The 21,195-nt window shown below is 38.2% G+C and overlaps 1 protein-coding gene across 1 annotated transcript in view; it reads right to left on the bottom strand.

Annotated features, from left to right (window-relative positions):
- LOC107154865 (antigen WC1.1-like) overlaps positions 1 to 21,195 on the bottom strand; it is a 60,651-nt gene that overhangs the window by 4,839 nt on the left and 34,617 nt on the right. The window contains exons 2-6 of the mRNA XM_048787557.1: positions 17,972 to 18,286; positions 6,994 to 7,302; positions 6,587 to 6,904; positions 793 to 885; positions 401 to 715 (exon numbers count right to left, since the gene is read on the bottom strand). Of these exons, the coding sequence (XP_048643514.1) occupies positions 401 to 715; positions 793 to 885; positions 6,587 to 6,904; positions 6,994 to 7,302; positions 17,972 to 18,286 (1,350 nt within the window). The remainder of the gene's footprint in view (positions 1 to 400; positions 716 to 792; positions 886 to 6,586; positions 6,905 to 6,993; positions 7,303 to 17,971; positions 18,287 to 21,195) is intronic.

The following is a 21,195-nucleotide window of genomic DNA, read 5'->3' as shown; positions in this document are numbered from 1 at the left end:
TTTTATATATATATATATATATATATATATATATATATATATATATGTGTGTGTGTGTGTGTGTGTGTGTGTGTGTGTGTGTTGTTTTGAGTCACTCAGTCTATGGTAACTTGTTACAGCAGAAATAGAAATCTGATTCAGTGGGTCAGGATGTTGCACCCACAGGTCACAGAAGAGTGATTACTGCTTTTAATGAGCACTGTAGAGAATGACTGTGACAGGGGACAGTGCTGAGAAGAAAGGAGCAGAAGCTCAGTTGCTGCAGCAGAAAACAGAAACACCTCATGTTCTCTTTTGGAAGATCAAGAATTTTCCTTCCCCTCTGCCCTGTCCCAACCCCTGTACAATGCTCAGACACCATCCTGCAGACCTTCCCAGACCTCCCAGCCTGTTCACAGACCTGAGCAGATGACCCCTGCATCCTTCTTGTGACTGCAGTTGTGCTGCCCCCAGCTCTGGGAAGGGCACTGCCACACATAGGCCTCCTCTCCTGTGCAGTTCAGCTCATCCAGCCAGATGGGCCCTGATCCCTCTCCAAAGTGAGCAGAGATGGTGGCCTCCAAGGCCACACCACAGCCCAGCTGTCTGCACACCACATGGGCATCACTCAGGTCCCAGCTGTCATCACAGATGGAGCCCCAGGAACCCTGCTGCAGGATCTCCACTCTCCCTGCGCAGTGACTTCCCCCGTCCACCAGGCGGAGCTGTCTGCTGTCTGAGGAGAGACAGGGTCATGTCAGTGGGCATTTATACAGGAAATGGGAAGGCTCTGGTGCTGGGGGACTTGCTCACCTGAGCAGTTGGCAATTTGGCCCTCTGAGGCTGCAGCGCCTGCTGGGTCTGACCAGGAGTCATTGCACTGCGGTAGCATCTGGGTCTGGCTTCCTACCAAAGGGTTAGAAAGCAGGAAATGGAATTAAACTTGACAATCATCCAGTGATGGAATCTGAAAGCTGTAGACCACAATCAGTAATTTCCTATTTTCAATTCAAGGATTCTGCTTCTGCTTCTAACACACACTTTTCTCTTAATTAAATGAAGTATAAATTTGCTACAGTCCCAGGAATGACATTAGCAAAGTGTGAATACAGCAGCGCTGTTGGAAAGTATTTCATAGTCCCAGGGAAGCAAGACTTAGGAGTCAAGTTCAGAGAAAAGTAAAAATTAGAATCAGCGATTTTTCCCTGGAGGCATTTGAGCATTCAAAGGTAGTAGGTGGGACTCTGAAAATCTCAGCATGTTTGCCAGTTTTTTTCCTGGAGTACACTAGTAAACTTTAGGTTGGACCAAAGAGGAAGAATCATATTAAACAACTGGAAACTTGTATCATATTTTATAAAAAAACTTTTGTCATAGATATGGTTCCCAGAATCTCACCACTTCAATTCTTTTTGAATAAGGTAATCTACCCTACATAAAGTGAACTGAAGAAGTTAAATAAAATCTTTTCTGAAGTTTTTGTAGGACAGATGTTTTTTCAGATACAATGTTTGTCAAAAGAAAAGATAAACAACCGCATATATTAAACAGTTTATGAATAAAATGAAATGAACAAAGGAAAAAAAAAAGAAAATATATTCAGAGAGCAGTATTGGTGAATTACCTTATAGGTAATTCAAATAGTCATGATTAAATAAATGACAATATGGGCATATTTTTAGAGAAATGATAACAAAAATTAAATAAATAATTGAGAGTCAATATAATTTAAAAGAACCAAAAAAAGTCAGTAGCTAAAAATAAGAAACCAGAGGATGAGTCTAACAACACTGTAGGTTAATACAAAATGGAGAATGTAAGTGGGAAAATACAGAGTGAAGAACAGAAAGACAAACACATAGGGAATATAATAGGATACTAAGTGCAATGGTGAGAGAAACTACCATCCTAAATACTCTACAAGTTTTGGGTATTAAAGCCATAATTGATCACACAAAAGTACAAATTAGAAAATAAACAAAGTAAGATATTTAACACAATTTTAGTTTTTTTAAATACCCACAAAATCTGTGTCAAGGTCCATTGACCTGTACAGTCCATTCCTCCTGCCCTCCAGTCTGGGCTGATAGTGGTGAGCTGTCTATAACAACAGAATGTGGTGAAGCCAGCACAGCTTTACTTGAGAACATTGCTACGAAAGTCCTACCTCCTCCTCTTGACTTAGTAGGATGTTTGTTTAATGGCAAATATACTCTGTAGGAACTATTATGTGAGAGAGAGCATTTGCAGGTTGTTCTATCAGCAGCCCCAGTTGAACTTCAAGCTACCAGCCATGTGAATGAACTGTCCTGGATTCCCAGCTTGGTCAAGTCTACAGTGACCTGAGCTGCAGATGAGATCCAAGTGTAACCTCATGAGAGACCACAATAGGCAACTGCCAAGAGTCCTTGCTAAATTTATGAATCTGGAAACTATGGGCAAAATAAAAAATATTTTTATTTGTGTTGCTATTTGGGGGGGGATGTGGGTGGGAATGATGCATTAAAAAGCAATAGCAACCAGGAAAATTACATTTATTGTGAAACAGCAATCATATGTTTCTATGTTTATTGTGCACTATTCACAATAGCTACCATATGGAATCAGTTGCACAACGAAAGAGAAATTCATAAAGAAAATGTGATGTAAATACAACCATAAAAAAGAATGGAGTTCTACTTTTTGCATCAAATGGATGAAATTGTAGGACATCATGTTAAGTTCATTTACCCAAACACAGAAAGACAAGTACTTCGTCATACGTAGAAGTAAAGAGAGTTAATTTATGGAATTTGGCAATGACATTGTGGTTATCTAAAAAAATCTTGAAAATATTGGAAGGTTAAAGGAACATATCATCTTATCCACCTAATCTTAATAATCACTCAGAAGTATTTTACATATTCACGGATAAATATGGCAGAAGGAAGCGAGAATATAGAAAAATATTAGCATTGAGTAATCTTGGTCAGAGTTATCTGGGAATTTTATCTTATCCTTGAAGCTTATTCAGAATTCTCAAATTATCCAAAAAGTAAAAATAAATGATAGAGAAAAAAGGAAAACAAAACCACAAAAAAACAAATGTGAAAACTAATTGTTATGGTTTAGATACTGGGTGTCCCAAAAAGCTCATGCGTGAGACAATGTAAGAACGTTTAAAAGTGAGATGTATGTTATGAGAGCCTTAACCTAATCAGCACATTAATCCTCTGATAGGATTAACTGGGAGGTAATTGTAGGCAGATAGGGTGTGGCTTGATGAGGTAGGTGCCTGGATGAGTATCTTTGGGTTTATATGTTGTCCTTGTTGAGCAGAGTTCTCCCTATTTCTGCTTCTTGGTGGCCATCTGCTGACCTGCTTTTTCTTGCTACACTCTTCCACCATGATATTCTGCCTTACCTTGAGGCCAAAGGAATACAGTAGGCTATCTAAGGACTGAGACCTCTGAAACTGTGAACATCAATATAAACTTTACCTCCTAAAATTGTTCTTGTTAGACCTTTTTGTCACAGCAAGTAAAAGCTATCTAAAACATTGGCAGAGTTAATTACTAGGACATTTCATTAAAAGAAACACTAATAGCATCAAAAACATAAGACACCAAGAGTATACCTAGTAAAAATTCTCTATAATTGCCAAGAGAAATTAGAGATATACATTGTAAGTCAAGTAGCTCCATTTTGATGTTTAGGTCAAATCCAAACTCTATTTAATATCACCATGAATTATTGTATTACATGTATCAACAAAGTGAAATCAAACCCCTATCTCTCACCATGCACAAAGCTCAACTCAGCATGGATCAAGGACTTAGGAATACAACCAGAGACCCTGCTTCTAATAGAAGAAAGAGTAGTCCATCATCTCCATCATGTGGGATTAGGCCCCAACTTCCTTAATAAGACTCCTTTGCCTCAAGAATTAAAATCAAGAATTAATAAATGGGATGGACTCAAACTAAAAAGTTTCTTCTCAGCAAAACAAAACAAAACAAAATCTGTGAGGCTAATAGAGAGCCTACATCTTGGGAGCAAGTTTTTACTCCTCACACATCAGATAGAGCACTAATCTCTAGGGTGTATAAAGAACTAAAAAATCTAAACACCAAAAAACACTCAAAACAAACAAAAAACAAATAACCCAATCCACAAATGACCAATGACCTGAACACACACTTCTCAGAAGATGATATACAATCAATCAACAAATATATAAAAAGATGTTCATTGTCACTAGCAATTAGAGAAATGCAAATCAAAACCACTCTAAGACTTCATCTCACTCCAGTGGGAATGGCAGCTATTATGAAGACAAACAACAATAAGTGTTGGCAAGGATGTGGGGAAAAAGGTACACTCATACACTGCTGGTGGGGCTGCAAACTCATGCAGTAAATATGGAAAGCAGTATGGAGACTTCTTGGAAAATTGGGAATGGAACCACCATTTGGTACTGGAGATTCACCTCTGTACCACAGCCCAGCTGATGGCAAACTACATTGGCTTTGGCCATATTTCAGTGGGAGGCACAGAGTGTTCTCCAGCCTCCAGAGGTCTTCATATCCACTTGCCCCAGCTATCCCTCACCTTGAAAACAGCATACTCAGGGACACAGCCACAGCAATGTTTATAGCAGCACAATTCACAAAAGCTAAACTGTGGAGCCAACCTAGAAGCCCTTCAATAGATGAATGAATTAAAAAAAAACGTGGCATATATACACAATGGAATATTACTCAGCAATTAAACAGAATAAAATCACTGCATTTGCAGGTAAATGGATGGAGTTAGAGAAGATAATTCTAAGTAAAGTTAGCCAAATCCAAAAAACCAAATGCTGAATGTTTTCTTTGATATAAGGAGGTTGATTCATACTGGAATAGGGGGAGGGAGCATGGGAGGAATAGACGAACTCTAGATTGGGCAGAGGAGTTGGAGGGGAAGGGAGGGGACATGGGGTTAGAAATGATGGTGGAATGTGATAATCATGATTATCCAAAGTGCATGTATGAAGACACAAATTGATGTGAATATACTTTGTATACAGCCAGAGATATGAAAACTTGTGCTCTGTATGTGTAATAAGAATTGCAATACATTCTGCTGTCACATATAAGTAAAAAATAAATAAATTATTTATAAAATAAAATAAAATAAATATAAATAAAAATAAATATATGAAGTTGTTTATAATATTTATATGAAATGCATAAGACCAAGTATGATCAATGCACTGGGCAGGAAAAACAACACAATTAGAGTAGTTACTTTAAAGAAAACTCTAAAAAAGTTAATCAGACATGCTATAAAGTTACGATAATTAAGGGAATATGCATGGCTACAATCCTAGAAAATGACAGAACAAAATGAAAAAATTATAGAGCAGGAATCAGAAATATCTACACCCTATATATTTCAAAGGTGACACAGTAGTGGGGAAAAGCCTTTTCAGTAATGATTCTGAGTCAATTGGATGTCCAAACAATAATATGAAACATTTTTTAACATCACACACACTATATACAATACTGACCCCAGAAAGATTGTAAAATTATATATAAAATAAAAGTAACTAAACATGCATAAGACACTATTGGAGAACATTTTTATAATCTATGGTAGTAAAGTTATATTTAAAATGAGAATAGAGACAAGTACACTGGTGCACATCTATAATCCCAGTGGTTTGGGAGATTGAGACAGTAGGATTGCAAGTTCAAAGCCAGCCTCAGCAATGGTGAGGCACTAAACAACTCAGTAAGACCCTGTCTCTAAATAAAATACAAAACAGGGCTGGGGATGTGGCCCTGTGATCCAGTGCTTCGGAGGTCAATCCCCAGTACCAAAAAAAGGACTTTAGGACACTCTGTGTATGGGAAATATTTATACACTGAGCTTCATCATGAAGAAGAATTTGATCCCTAAATGAAGACAATATTAAGAGAGGAAAAATAAAAAGAAATGATTAAAAATGTATATGAATATACCCATATTTGCACCAAACAATACTGGCATGGTAATATGTATGATCATTATTTCAGAACTCAATATGTGCAAATACTCAAATCTCCATATCATTTAAATGAATCAATACATGATCCTGTGGTTATTTAGGAGAAAACTCTACAGCAATAAAAATAAATGAGGCCGAGCTAAAAATAAAAGCATAGTTCATTCTAAATGTTACGTTGAGTCAAAGTAGACACAACAAGGAACATGGTACATGAATTTATATAAAGCTCAAAACCTGAAAAAAAAATTTGGCAGCAAAAGTTAGAGTGGTCTTCTTTGGAGGGGAGAAGGGCACAGTGACTGGAGGGATGTGCAGGTGACATCTGGGAGCTGCTGATGCTCTCTGATAGTCCAGAGTGAGGAATATGACAGAGCTGTCATTCATTGTTATATAGTGTTATCCATTAATTTCAATAAATTATAATGCCTATTAAAAAACAATCCTCTTAATATTTATGGAAAGGGCTGAAAGATGAATGATAATAAGAATCCTAATTCACCACAAAATGTCTAATTTTTGAAGTCAGCTCTCCATGCTGTCTCCTCTTAGAGACATGTCACTCAAGTACCAGTCAGCCCTGACCTCTCTTACCTGAGCAGACCACAGAGGCCGTATTGCCATGGGCACAGGCAGGAACCCCCAGGGCAGTCACAGGGCAATTCCACAAGAAGGACTCAGACCCTGAGCAGTGGAATCTGTCTCTCCAGATCTCATCTCCTCCTTCCACAAAGTACTCTCCCTTTGGGGTGGAGATGGCAACTCCACAGCCCAGCTGACGGCAAACAACATTGGCATTGGCCATATTCCAGTGGGAGGCACAGAGTGTTCTCCAGCCTCCAGAGGTCTTCATCTCCACTTGACCTTCACACTGAGAGCTGCCATTTTTCATGAGCCGAACATCTGTATATCCTGGTAGAAGACAGGGTTTAGCAATATTCCACATTTTTCTCATGCCAATAGAGTGTGTTGGGAGGTTAAAGTACTGCTCTGGGTCTCACCTGAGCAGACAACTTGCACAGCTCCTTTGTGGGGGCAGCTGCCTGCAGGACAGGGCACTCTGGGGCAGAACCAGAGGCCAGGCTCCTGCCCCTCACACTGAAATTCTTCAGCCCAGATCTGTTCACTGTCCTCTCTGAAGGGCAGTTTCCCCAGGACAGATGCAGCCTTGCCACACCCCAGCTCTGCACAGATGACCTGGGCTGTGGGTAATGTGAAATTCCCATCAGATACTGGAATCCACTCTCCTCCAGAATTCACTTCCACTCGCCCAGAGCAAGATCCGTGTCCTCCAACCAGATGCACAAATCCTATGTGAGAAAAAACAAACAACAACAAATACCAGCGAATAGAAGGAGAAAGCTACAATTCACAGGTAATTCTGTGAAATCTTTTCATTTTCCAGGGTTGTGTTGTGGGGTGTGGATTCAAATTGTGGTACCAGAATATGAATTCTATGAGCAAGTGTCTGAAGATAAATTTTGGAGAAGGAATTTGTAATGTGCTTTCTAAATTGCTGTTTCATGATATGAATGTACACACTGTCCCATACACATACTTTACATACATGAATATGTGTTTTTCCAAGAAATGTGTGTATATATAGATATAGATCGTGTAAAATGGATTTTTCTTTTATAGGAACATATTATTCTTTATATTATAAAGGTATCTGTGTGTTTTTTGACTTTCTTTGATACTGTAATCTCTTTTTTCTTTGTATAGGATCTGTATCTATTCTCTGAATGTGAACCCACTGTAGAAAAAGATTAGGATTAATTTTTTACTATTTTATGCCCTGAAACTTCCAATTCACAGATTTACAGATAATAATTCCAACTAAGATAACATTTGTTAATGAATGAACAATTCCAATATGTGTCCAAAACTGACGATTGATATTTATTTACAATTTAGAGATGAGAAAAGAGACCACTAAATAGGTGAGATAGAAACCTGGTTATTGTGACAAAAATAATCAGGATTCTTTACATCATCCTTCCCATTAAAGAAGACTGAAATGACATTTAAACTATGAACAGATGTTATCCAGAGATTTGAGCATTTTTTTGTTTGTGTTTTTATGGAATTATTTTATTTCTAATAAACAGATTTTGAAGAATCCATTATGCATCTATTGAAAGCTGATCAGGAAGTGATTTTGAGTATGTGTTCAGACCTTTGGGGAGGCATCTAGTTACAGATATGAAATTATAATATAATAGTAATTTTTTGTAGTGAAGAAATTCTGCAAGGAATCTTTCTCAAGAGAATAGCATGTTCATTAATTTCATTAATTCACCCCTAAGTAAACAATCAAACATCAAAACATTAATCTACCTTTTTACAATTGTTATGTAAAATTGGAATACTCCCTTTTCTCTCTGAAACTGATGCATTAACATGAAGTGTGGATTCCTGAAGTGTTACTTCAATGGTAATTTTAATTTATTTCATTATTATAGAGGATTAATATAGTGTACCTTACTTATAGAGTCAAAATGTAGATACACAGATTTCAAACTGAAATCACTAAAAATCTTTAGAAGGTTATGTTTTAAAGAATATGAGACCTGCAGGTACATCATAAAATCAGCCATCAATACAGTTATCCAGTGACAGGAAAACTAAAGATCAGCCTCTAGAACAGAAACCTGGCTGGCTGTAGTCTCTGCCTGTGGAGGTAGCCAGGTCCTCTTCTCTGTGAATTCTTGTTTTCACTCAGTCACTTTCAAATTGAAGTTCAAAATAAGTACCACCAGGGAGGACCATCAGGTTTGCATGACTGATTGTAGTTTCAGCTCAGATAAAAACATGAACATGCCTGCAGTGACACTAGTCCTCTTTATTTTTCTTTTTTTTTTTAATTAACTGTATTTTGCCCATTTCTAGTATCCAAGTGTTAGAATGTCTCAGTTGAGATAGAATAACATTACATTCAAGCTCTATCTAAGACAATCCACTGGGGTATCTGAGCATAGTGTTTGTCCTCTGACTGAAATGTTAGGAGGGTATCTTTGTTATAGGCACTGAATTCTATTAAATTTTCAAATCTTTGCAAAAATTTTTGTATAAATTCCATTAATAAAAATTTGAAGCATTTCAGATAAAGAGATAGATCTCTCATGTAGATTTCACCTTTACTCTTCTACTCTACACAAACCAGAGGGACCTAATCCAGCTATAGCCTGAGAGAATGAAGAATAAAATTAACATACTACATGTACTCAGACCATCAACTGAACATCTGTCATTGTACTGAACAGAGATCCTGAGGTGTTCAGAAAGCAGTATTATTGAAAGTCAGCAATACATTTATTTATCTTTAAAAATGCATTAAATAAGCAGAATGGAGATTCCTTGGAAATCTGGGAATGGAACCATCACTTGACCCAGCTATCCCTCTCCTCAGACTATACTCAAAGGACTTAAAAACAGCATACTACTAAGACACAGCCACATCAATATTTATAGCAGCACAATTCACAATAGCTAAACTGTGGAGCCAACCTAGATGTCCTTCAACAAATGAATGGATAAAAAAATGTGATATACACACACACACACACACACAAAATGGAATTTTATTCAGCAGTAAAAGAGAATAAAATCATGGCATTTTCAGGTAAATGGATGGAGTTAGAGAAGAAAATGCTAAGTGAAGTTAGCCAATCCCGCCCCCCCCAAAAAAATATGCTGAAGTTTTTTTCTGATATATGGAAGCTGACTCATAGTGGGGTAGGGAAGAATAGATGAATTCTAGATAGGGAAGAGGGAGGGAAATGGAGGGGGCAGGGCATTAGCAAGGATGGTGGAATGTGATGGACAGCATTATTCAAAGTACATGTATGAAGACACAAATTGGGTGTCAACATATTTTATATACAGAGATATGAAAAATTGTGGTATATATGTGTAATAAGAATTGTAATGCATTCCACTGTCATATATTTTAAAAAATAAAATCAATTAAATAAAAGAGAGGAATGAAGAAATAAAAATAAAAATACAATAAAGATTTATTATGTTTTGGGTATTGTATTATAAAGTAACATATACCCAAAATCCCTTGGAACAATTTTTTGAAAAATATGTGATTTAGAAATTAGAGCCAACTACCATCAATACAAAATGTAATTATTCTTGGGAGATCATTTCCTCTGTTGCACTTAATGAAATATAAAAACAACAGTCAAAGTGTGGTTCAAAAGCAGGTATACATCATTCTATAAACCCTAATGATGCTGTGTATTTATTATACTCCACAGTTCTTCAGTAAATAGGAAATTCTTATATCACAGTGGTTTAGAAATCCTCATTAGTTTTATTTGCAGAAATACATTATCAGTTTTTGTAATATGTCAATGTTATAAAGGGATATGGAGACAAAAATAATTTTCTTTTCTCATCTGCATTACCAAGCAGTTGAGGTAAATAGTACCACAATAAGTCAGTCCATGTTGCAAGGACATTTATTCAGAAGACTGGTGTGAAGGTATTTTCACTCCTTTTTTCACTTGTCTTGCTCATACAGGATATATTCTCATATAAAACAAAGTTTCCATATTGAACCTACCACTCAGTCTGCACAATCTATAATCTTGAAATCTTAGAAGTACGAATGTTGAGGTTGGTTCATCTGGGCCTCTAGTGTGTGGACACATAATTGCCAACTGTTTGTTCAGAGTAGCCCTTCTTCTTGATTCATAGGGAATGAAACATATGAAGACATGAAATTATTTAAGAGGTCTAACTTAGAATTTATTCAGAATGTCTGTTTTTACAGTCTTTTGAAATAACTGCTGTGCATCTTTTCCTCAAAGTCATAAACAGCATTTATATTGGAAACTTCTAATTTGATCTTTGAGGCAAAATATGAAGCACACCTAATGTCTGAAGACTTTTTGAGAAATAAAACATTAAATATAATATTCAATGTAATTCTCTTACTGAAGATTCACATTACAAACAATTCAGACTCAGGTGTCTGTTTCAACTGGGAGGCTGTCGTCTTCAGGTTATATTTCCATTTTTCTGTCAGTCATGCACGTACAACTCAAGCTTCCAACAATGACCATACACTGAATTTTTTAAATGTGGTATATATACATATGTTGGATTGCAATAAAATGATCTCATCAGGAACTGTGGATAATCTACCAAACATAAAATTAAAGAATAATAAAACAAAACCATATGAAGCAAACCAACTCAAAATAGACTGGCAGAGCTCACATGGACATCTAAAGGGAAAGTATGAGGAATGGTGACCTGCTGCTTTTAGGCACCCCCATCCCACATGGTTCTTCAAAATCACTGCTTTTTTGGCTTTGCTCCTCAAAAATATCTTTTGCAGACAGTTGAGAAATGTGGGTCCTGGTGCACTGTTGAATCTCAAAGAAGGTAAATTCAGGGCAAAGGCTTTAACTGACTGTCTGTGTTATTGGCTCACCACTAAAATCAGGGAGAGTGGAATCTTGTGAATGAGCACATCAAGTGAACCCAGTGATGAACTGACTCCCCAAAGGAAGAAATCTCAGAAGTATGATGCTCAGCAGAACATTAAGATGAGCAAATCTGTGGAATCTGTGTAAATACAACTACAGTAATTTTATGAAGATGTTTATTAAATATATTATCCTTTTAATGGATAATTCTGTTTTCTTTAGCAAATGCACTTATTTTCTAAAACATGGGTCAATATCCAAGTTGGCACTTCTATTTTCTATAGAACTTAAAATTTCACAAAGAAGAATAAGTCAGTCTATATTACAAGGACATATGCAGAAGACTGTTGTAAAGGTAGAAATTATGTATGAAATATGATAAAAATTATTAAGAATTTTATTTTTATGAACTAATAGGCTTAGAGTGGATTGAAATTGAATACAGATACAGATTCAAACACACACACACACACACACACACACACACACTTACATGTGTATATGTATGTGGAATTTAGTACTTATAAAATCATTCATATACCTACATTTAATTTTAATAATAATATTTTAAATTATTAGACTATATAAATATTTATAATGTTAGAAAATTTAGGGATAAGTATTAAATAAAAGAAAATTAGTCTCTATTTGATATTGTCCTGTATAGTCAAATATGTATATGTCAAAAAGAGTCACAAATGGAGAAAAAAATGATACCTGGTCTTAAAACATATCAGAGTGGATTATAAAGAAGACCCATTCTAGAGCTTTCCATTAACATAAAATTTTCAGTAGGTCCTCTAACATGACTTTTCCATATTGATTAAAGTCCTTCAATTATGTGGTATAATACAAATCTTTTCATTGGTCTAGAATTGGGTAAGGAATTAATATTATTGTTGATGATTATTTTGCTTTTAAACAGAATTTCACTACCTCACAGTTGTGGAGGATGGAAGTGGGATTAAGAGTGTCAGTAAGGTTGGCTCCTTCTCTGGAGACTATCAGAGGGGATCCTTCCTCGCTCCACCCTCACTTCTCCTGGTCAATGATAATCCTTGGTGTGCTTTGGCTCATAGAAGCATCACTTTGGTTGCTGCCTCTCTGCTTACGTATCCCTCTTCTCTGTGTCTGTCTATGTGTCTCCCTTCTTCTGAGGACACAAGTCAGATTAGATTAAGCATTTGAGTGGGAGAATTTAGAAAATAATTGAAGAATTCAATGAATATCAGAAGGATGAAAATTCTCCACTTCCTTTCTCCTATAATAACTGGCTCTTCTAAATCTGGGATGCTTCAGTGAAGATTTTTGAATCTCCTCCTCTGAGAAATTACACTTAGAGAACAGAGCCATGTCCCAGTCTGATCAACTGTCACAGGAGTAGTAAGATTGGTAGAAGGAGGCAAACTTGCTTTAGTCCCTAGAAATTAAGAAGTGATTGATGACAAACACATGAAAAGAAAAAGAAAAAAGTAGGAGTTCTTTATTTTTCCTCTTGGTTGCATGTTGTTTCAATCATGACCACCAATTGAAATTACATGAGGCATGGCAAGGATATTTCAATATCTGCACAAGTCATAATATTGAAATAATTCCATGGAGATTGTCATATAGGGAAATAGATTTGGGGTTCACCAGAGCCCCCAATATGTTTATTTGAAACAATATAAACATTTTTTTCTGTGTTTTGCTAAACCTTTCTCCACAGGAGGGCCACAACAGAGCCTGAGAGACTTGAGGTCCTCACCCAAATTCTTCCTGACTCATCTAAGGACAGGGGATGAATTTTAGTGTGAAGACTTGGCTGACACTGTAGGCTACTCTCCATAACCTTATTTTTTTAAAAGGAAATCTGTCTTCCTAATCTCATCTAAAAGATATCAGAACTTGTTTTTATGTAGGAGAAATAGCAGACAAAGAGCAATTTTACCAAGAATCACTGAATAGATAATTTATACAATTAACCAAATTCCATAAAAACTCTAAAGGGCCAACACAACAAAAATTAAAAGTAACTTTAAAATCTTAAAATTTGACACCTACATCTTTCACACTAGAAAACAAATTCTACTTTTTGTGCCATAAATCATAAAAGATAGTGACACACTTGTGCTTCAGACCAAAAGAAGGATGCACCAAGGCCCACAGTAACCAATCAAAAAAAAAAAGGTGCTTCTCTGTGCCCTAAGACACTTGAAAGATTGGCAGTAAAGAGAACTGAAGGTGCAGAGTATGTGTTTAGCACATACCAGCAAATGGACTCTTTTGGTGGCTTCTCTTATAGGGACATAGATGGGCAGCTCCCAGGCAACGTCTGGGTGTAGGTGTTTCCTGTATAAATAAATGAGATACCATGATATTTATCCTAAATCCACTCTTAGACTCAATTTCCCTTTCTAAGCCTTTCTATCTGAATTCTCCAGTACCCTAAATACCTCAACATAATATTCTTTTTCATAGCTAAGTTTAAAGCTCTCCAGTGATGAAACCTGTTGACAGTGTTAAATGTGTTAAAAATTACTAATACTGATATACTATTGATATACTATTGAAGACATGACAGAGAAGACAGAACTTGGAAAGAGTAAGAGACTTGTTAGAGATTAGAGATATGATGGTATCCAGATCCACTGTGACCTGAATTATGCCCCTCAGTGATAGCTCCTCTCACTTCAGCTCCCTCCTTTCTTGGTCTCCCCTGCTACTCACTCAGTGAGCCCTACTATATCCGTGCCTTTATGCCTCATCTCTACTCTTATTTCACAGAGGTGGCCTCCACTTTACAAACTGGGTTCATTTACAAAAATATTCAGTCAAGCCCCAGGAGAGTTTGTAGGTATTTGATCTTCAGAAAACTACTCTTTTCTACCTGCAGAAGCTCTGGGCAAGTCCCTAATTCTCTGTATTGCCTCTTTTAGGATATAGGGCTCTTTCAGCTTCTGGAAATGGCCTTTCTCACTTTCCATCACTATTAGAATTTTTGGGCTCAAATTTATCCAGGTAAACAAAAGTGGCAGGGTGGCCAGGTTGATTTCCAACATCCTCATCAAGATCACACCTTTGTTTATTCCACTAAGATCAAGAATGTCTTCTCCACCCTTCCTGTGGCTGGGACTCATCTGCATATAACAAAATCTCCAGGGCTTTGATCATAAGCCTTGTTTCTGTGCCTGCCTGTCTCATTGTCCATCACTCCACAATACTATTATTCTCTTTAGGGCACAGAACTGTGTCACCTAAGTAGATGGGAATGTCTTCATCAGATGTGGATTTGGCCAGGTAGAAGTACACAGAGATCCCAGTGTCTTCCTTGAAGACCAAACTTGCCCTGTATTCTTGGGCTTCTCAGTCATCTCTGAAAGCCAGAGGAGGGAGCATGACCTTCCTTCAAGGCAGAACAGAGGTCAAGGAGAGTGATCATTGGAAGCCCAGAAATGGGCAAAATTGCCTGTGATCAGGAAGGGATAAAATGGGGCAGAGGGGTCTTCAAAGGAGCCACAATGTAAACTTTCCACCCAGGTCTGGTATAAGAGAAAGGTATTTGAAGAGAGTATTGAGAGTCTGCTTCCATGTTTTCTAATTCAAAGTACTAATGTCTTTCCAGAATTTGACATGTTCCAGAAATGTTTTAGATGTTGGGTATGAATATTTCAAAAAATAATGCAGACAAAAAGAAAAAAAATTAAGCCATTTGAAATTTATGAGAGACCTGATTGGAAGGAAAGAAAATTTACATCTGCAGAAGTCCACTGATTCATATGACTGATTCTCCCTAGAGTAAATTAAAAATTGCAGTCAGATCTATGCTTGTCTGATCCTTTGCTTCAAGGATACATTGTGTTATGGCATCTATCACATATAAACTGTATAATCTTCCTCCATATCTTGTCACCTGTAGCATTTTTCTCCTTTTTTCATTTATATTAAACTTATTTCAAGCAATACCTCAAACAGAAATAGTATACCTATTAATGAAGTAAATAGATCTTTTGATGTGTGTGTGTGTGTGTGTGTGTGTGTGTGTGTATATATATATATATATATATATATATATATATATATATAGTCTTATTTCCTCAAACACTGTTCATTTACTCTTGTGAAAATTTCCAATATGTTCTATTCTTGCTTTTGAAATAAAGTTCAATCTTGTTATCACCCACCTGTACAATGGTGAACCAGAATTTCTTACTCCTAAGTAAAACCTGTAGCCTTCCATTTCTAACCCCTACACTTTCCAGCTTATGGTAATTACAATTCTAGTCTAAACTTCTAAACTTTTATGAGGTCAACTCTTTCAGATTTGACATATAGTGAGACGTTTATACTTCTTTCCCTTCTTCTATTTCATTTAGCCTAGTGATCTTCAGGTCCATGCACTCTGCAGCAAATGGAAGGATTTCATTTCTTTTGTTTTTTCTTTTTTTTTTTTTTTTTGGCTAGAGTATTCTATTATGTAAATATACTTCATTGTGTCCATTTATTAGTTGATGGACACTTAGATTGTTTCCCTTTCTTAGCTACTGTCAGTAGTGCTGCCATAAACATGGGAGTATAGAGGTCTCTTCAACATCCTGACTTCATTTCCTAGGGATATATGCTCAGCAGAGGATTGCTATACTTTATGGTTACTTGGTGGGGGGAGCTGTCTGATAATGTATTTATACTTATTTATTTGTAAAGAACATTTGCTGTGTTTTGTATTTTTTATTGGCATATTTTTCCTTCAGTTCTATGGGAATCTAATGGCACTCACTTCTTGTCTACATGTTTCTTGTTAGGAAATTCATTGTCAGGTGAATTAGGACACATGTATGTGTTGTTTATTTCATTTCTCTTGATTCCGTTGGACTCTTTACCTTTCATCTTTGAAATCTGTATTATATTATGTAATGACAAGAGCTCAAGGGTCCAGGTCAAATTTGGGTGCCCAACTAAATTTTTACCCCCAAGGAGAGACTTAACTCTCTCCATTGTGTGCTTCCTGGGGCTTTGAGAACGAACAAGGAGGGTGATCCTGTGGCCAAAAATGCTGCAAAGATATGTCACACACTGAGGCCTCAGCCTGCCAAGGCAACACAGAACTGAGAGGGACCAACGTCCTCAGTGTTATGAGCTGCCTACTGCTGAGGTAGACTCATGGCCCAAGACTCCTGCAACCAGCCACAGACTCTTCTTGAGTCTGTTCCACCAGCACACAGTCTTGCTCTCTCTATGAGGTCAGTCTACATTTAAGGCCTCTAATTCCTACTGAGTGCAGAGTATCACAATGGTGGGCCTGGAATTATGCTTTAAGACAAAATCCTGATTCTGCTCTTGTGTCCTGTTCCTTAGCAAGTGGAGTCTTGATTTTCTTTCTGTCAAGACATCTTAGAAGAGTGGGGGTAGAGACAGTCTCTTTGCTGCCCAACTAAACACAGTTCCTGATCTCCATCTGAGGTTACTATCATGGGGACAAGGATTGTTGGGCTCTACTGGGCACCTGCCTAGTTCTGAGTTTCAATTCTAAGGCCTGGACTTAATTACCTTTCCATTCCCCAAGAAGAATGCATCTTTCTTCATGTTGGGCTTCTTAGATTTAGGGAAAGCACAACTCTTACTTTCTTCTCTCCTTCAATGTGTCTTTTCTTTATATTATCATAAAAACAGAAACTCACCTGCTTCCTTTTCTTTTCATACACCTCATTTATTTTCTCCTTTCAAGTTTTTTGGTTTGTGAAAAATGATTACGTGGGATATTTGTGGGAGATCACTGAATAACCACCTTGATCTGAGTCCTAAACTACATAATCTCATACCATAATGTGTGTTAATATTTTACTATTTCCAACATTGATATGACAGAACAGTGTTAAATTCACCTCACAATATGAGTTTATACAAAAATTTATGAAAAACAAAACGTAGAGAGAATATACTGTAATAGATATGAAAGGAGAAATTGTGACTCACAGCATTTCACTAATGGTTCTCTGGCCCTTCCTACCAATAAACTAAGATTTTGATATTTGAATCTGGAAAGAAGTATTTTAACTTTCCTTTAATCCATAAATTTTCTTGTGATGTGTTTGATCCCTCTACCCACATACCTATTAATCTAGTGTAAAAATATCTTTGACTTTACATATGCAAGCACTCAATTCAACTGAGAGAAGTAGGGCCTCTTTCTTGTCTTTCCTTTGAAAAGTACTGCAAACAGAGTGTGTGTACCAATTTATATGTAATCCTCAAAATAATAAATTAGAAAAACAAAATTATGAAGATTGATTTTAAGTTGAAATACTCTACAAAAAAAATATCTTGTCAAGTAAAAAAGTTGAGAATGGAAGGACAATATTACAGATTTAGATGACAAAAATAAATGAAGAGCATCACCCACTGCTACCCCTGAATCTGTGGATTCAGGGAAGGACCTCTTAGTCCTCTCCTCTTAGTCCTCTATGGACAATTCATACTTTATTTCCCCAGGGATCAGACACTACTTCCTGGAATCTTCCATTCTCTCAGATTGTGGAGAATGCACTAACCATACCTGAGCAGATGACTCCTGCGTCTTTAGAGTGCCCACAGTTGTTCTTTCCCCAGCCCCGAGCAGTGCAATTCCACAAGTAGGCCTCCTCTCCTGTGCATGCCAGCTCTGTCAGCCAGATGGGCCCTGATCCATTTCCAAATTGTGCATAGAGCAAGGCATTGAAGGCCACTCCACAGCCCAGCTGTCTGCACACCACGTGGGCATCTTTCAGGTCCCAGCTGTCACCACAGACAGTGCCCCAGGAATGCTGGTGAAGGATTTCCACTCTGCCTGCACAGCGACTGCCACCATCCACCAGGCGGAGCTTTGGGCTCTCTGAGGAGAAAGAATCATGTCAATGGCTGTATTTACAAAGAGAATGAGAAGGGTTCTTTTGGGGGAGCAGGGGTGTACTGGGGATTGAACTCAGAGGCACTCAACCACTGAGCCATATCCCCAGCCCTATTTATATTTTATTTAGAGACAGGGTCTCATTGAGTTGCTTAGGGCCTCATTTTGCTGAGGCTGGCTTTGAACTCAAAATCCTTGTGCCTCAGCCTCCTGAGAAGCTGGGATTACAGATGTGTGCCACTGCGCTGGCTGATAAGAGTTCTTTTGTCATGTGGTACTCCCTCCTCCAACCAATCAGTTGGCAGATCTATTTTCAGAACACAGAGCTTGAAGTGTAAGACATGAAATCATTCATTACACTAGGGCAGCAGGTAAGTCTCAGTTTCTACCATAATGTGGGAGAATTAATTGTGAAAGAATAAGAAATGGTATTAAACACAATGTAATCAAGTGAGTAATCTCATGTAGAAGTTATTATGTAGATCTGATCAGAGTAAAACTTGCTGTTGGTAGAGTTCTGCATATGATGTGACAAAACTATTTGAGAAATGCTGAGATTCATAATTTGAGTAGCTGAAAGTGTCTTTTCTGAATGATTTCTAAGAATTAGTGTAATGGGCCAGTATCTGCATTGGTTTCTTATAAAGCACATACATATGGTATTTATGGCCAGAGATTTGAAATGATGAAAGTACAGGAGATGGAGTAGGAAATGGTGATGAGATCATTAGAAGTCTCAGGTGACAGCTATGAATTCAGGGGAAAAATGTAATTATATAGGTATTAAGACTGAAAAATTAGTGGATCATAAGACAAACCATAGTTAATGCAATATATTTCACTAATGATTCTAGGCTTCATAGTTCAAATATGGATATTTAATTTCAAATTTGTGTTTGCTTTAGGTAGTTTGGGCAACCTTCCTGTATAGATGATGTCAGATGTTGACATTGCCCAAATGCCCCTATGAATCATAGAATGATACTTTCTCCCAAATATATTTAATCTGTGCTTGGACTTCCTACCAGGAGTTCTTGATGAGGAGGCAAATAGCAGAATAGAAGTACACTTTTTGTGGCTCTGTGAGTGACAAGAGTCAGGGAACACAGGGGGAAGCTCTATTCTGAGAAGAGAAAGAGGAAAAATACCAGGAACCAATAAAAAAATGACAAGAAGGCTTGCCGAGCCCTGTTCTCCGACGGCTGGACCGCGGCCTCGAGCGCCTAGGTCTCCTGTTCGCCGCTGCACCTTCAGGCAGAGCCTGCTCTGGGGTTGTTCTGCATGCCCCTGGAAGGACCCGTGCTCCGGAGGAGGGGGACGGAGAGCCACGGCTGCAGCCGCTTGGGCCCCGGGGGCCGGGCGCCAGGCCGAGGAGCGGCGGAGGCCGTGTGGACGAGCGCGGCCCCCGTGAGCTCGGCCCAGAGGCAGCGGCGATGGCGGCAGGGTTTCATTTCTAGAAAGCTGGACTGGAAACAGAAGCAGCAGTTTGTATAATCCCAAGAACTTGCTTATGCCAGGAAGCTGTAAGGGTAACATGAATATCATTGAGGAGATCCAACATGGCTGCAGGCGTGGAGAGATCAAGTCTCTGACCTCTTCAGGTGCGCGGGCATAGGGAGCCATAAATTGTTTAAATGCTGTTTGCTCAGGATCACTAGGCAATGCTGAGCTGACGTGGATCTGGGGCAAACAGTCTGGGCCCCTCAGAACACACACACCAAGCCCGGATCGGCTGCATTCAAGCTCTGGTTCGCCTGCTTCTCGTGACTCAGCATTAATGATCCCGCTGAAATAACTGGTCGGCCCTTCTGAATTTACAGAGGTAAAAGCCAACCGAGCCTTCATAGGCAGTGGCCACAGGATTGAAACGGGGGTTGGGAGAGACAGTCAGGACCCACCCTTTGCATTGGTCACCCGGCAAAGGGAACGAACTGTCACCATTTGCATGGGATACCACCTTGGCAGAGAACTACTGACGTCACTGGTGGAGGAGATACCTTCATTGAAAACAGCGCAACAGGTGTGTAATCCCCTAGCCATCTCTCACCACACAGCAGGGAAACCTTAAGGGCCCCTCCCAGCTCTCCCGTAAGGGCCCCTCCCAGCTCTCCTGTGAGCGCAATAGCCAGACCGAGGGAATCAGGACTGGCGCGGGACTTGCGGCGCGGAACTCCCAGCTACCGCTCCCACCAGTGCTGACAACTGAGGTCTCTTGCACCAGCTACCAGGGGCATGGCTACCAGAGGGCAAGCAAATTCGCTGGGGGTTCTCAGCCACAAGCTCCTCAAACTTAGGGTCTGAGGGAGGCAAACAGGGAGAGTGTGCCCAGGCGTTCATGAAAACAGGGCTCCCAGGAACAGCAGACCTGGCGTGTAGCCAGTATTGTGGTGAGCATCACTGGCTTGAGGAAACACAAGAGAAGGCACTAGACACTCAGGATTGGAGACCCGCCCAGTCTGGGAGGAAAAGCTGCTGCACAGTGAATGGTTCCCACCTATTGAGAGGAGAAGCTTGGCCCAGTGGGCACAGCTCCACCTACTGGAAGAGAAGTTAATCGAACTCTATGACTGCATTTATTATTTTTTTTTCTTTTTCCTTCATTTTCATTTTTTTTGTTGTTGTTCTTTAACTTTTTTTAATGTTTTAAATTTTTTTTTAATTTTTTATTTTATTATTATTATTACCATTATTATTATTAATATTTTTTAATTTTAATTTTCATTTTTTTATTATCATTATTATTTTTGTAAAAAAATTTTTTCTTTCTTTCTTTATTTTCTATTTTTTTGTTTCTTTTGTCTTTTCATTTCCTTTCAGTTTTCTTATTCCCCCTTCCTTGAATTCTACCTGCCTACTCTCATTCTCTTTAGTGACTTCTTCCCTTCCCTTCTAAT

This window comes from Marmota marmota, unplaced genomic scaffold (genome assembly GCF_001458135.2).
Source record: "Marmota marmota marmota unplaced genomic scaffold, marMar, whole genome shotgun sequence".
NCBI lineage: Eukaryota > Metazoa > Chordata > Mammalia > Rodentia > Sciuridae > Marmota > Marmota marmota.
Note: the sequence above shows the minus strand (reverse complement) of the source record. Positions and strands in the feature narration are given on the sequence as shown.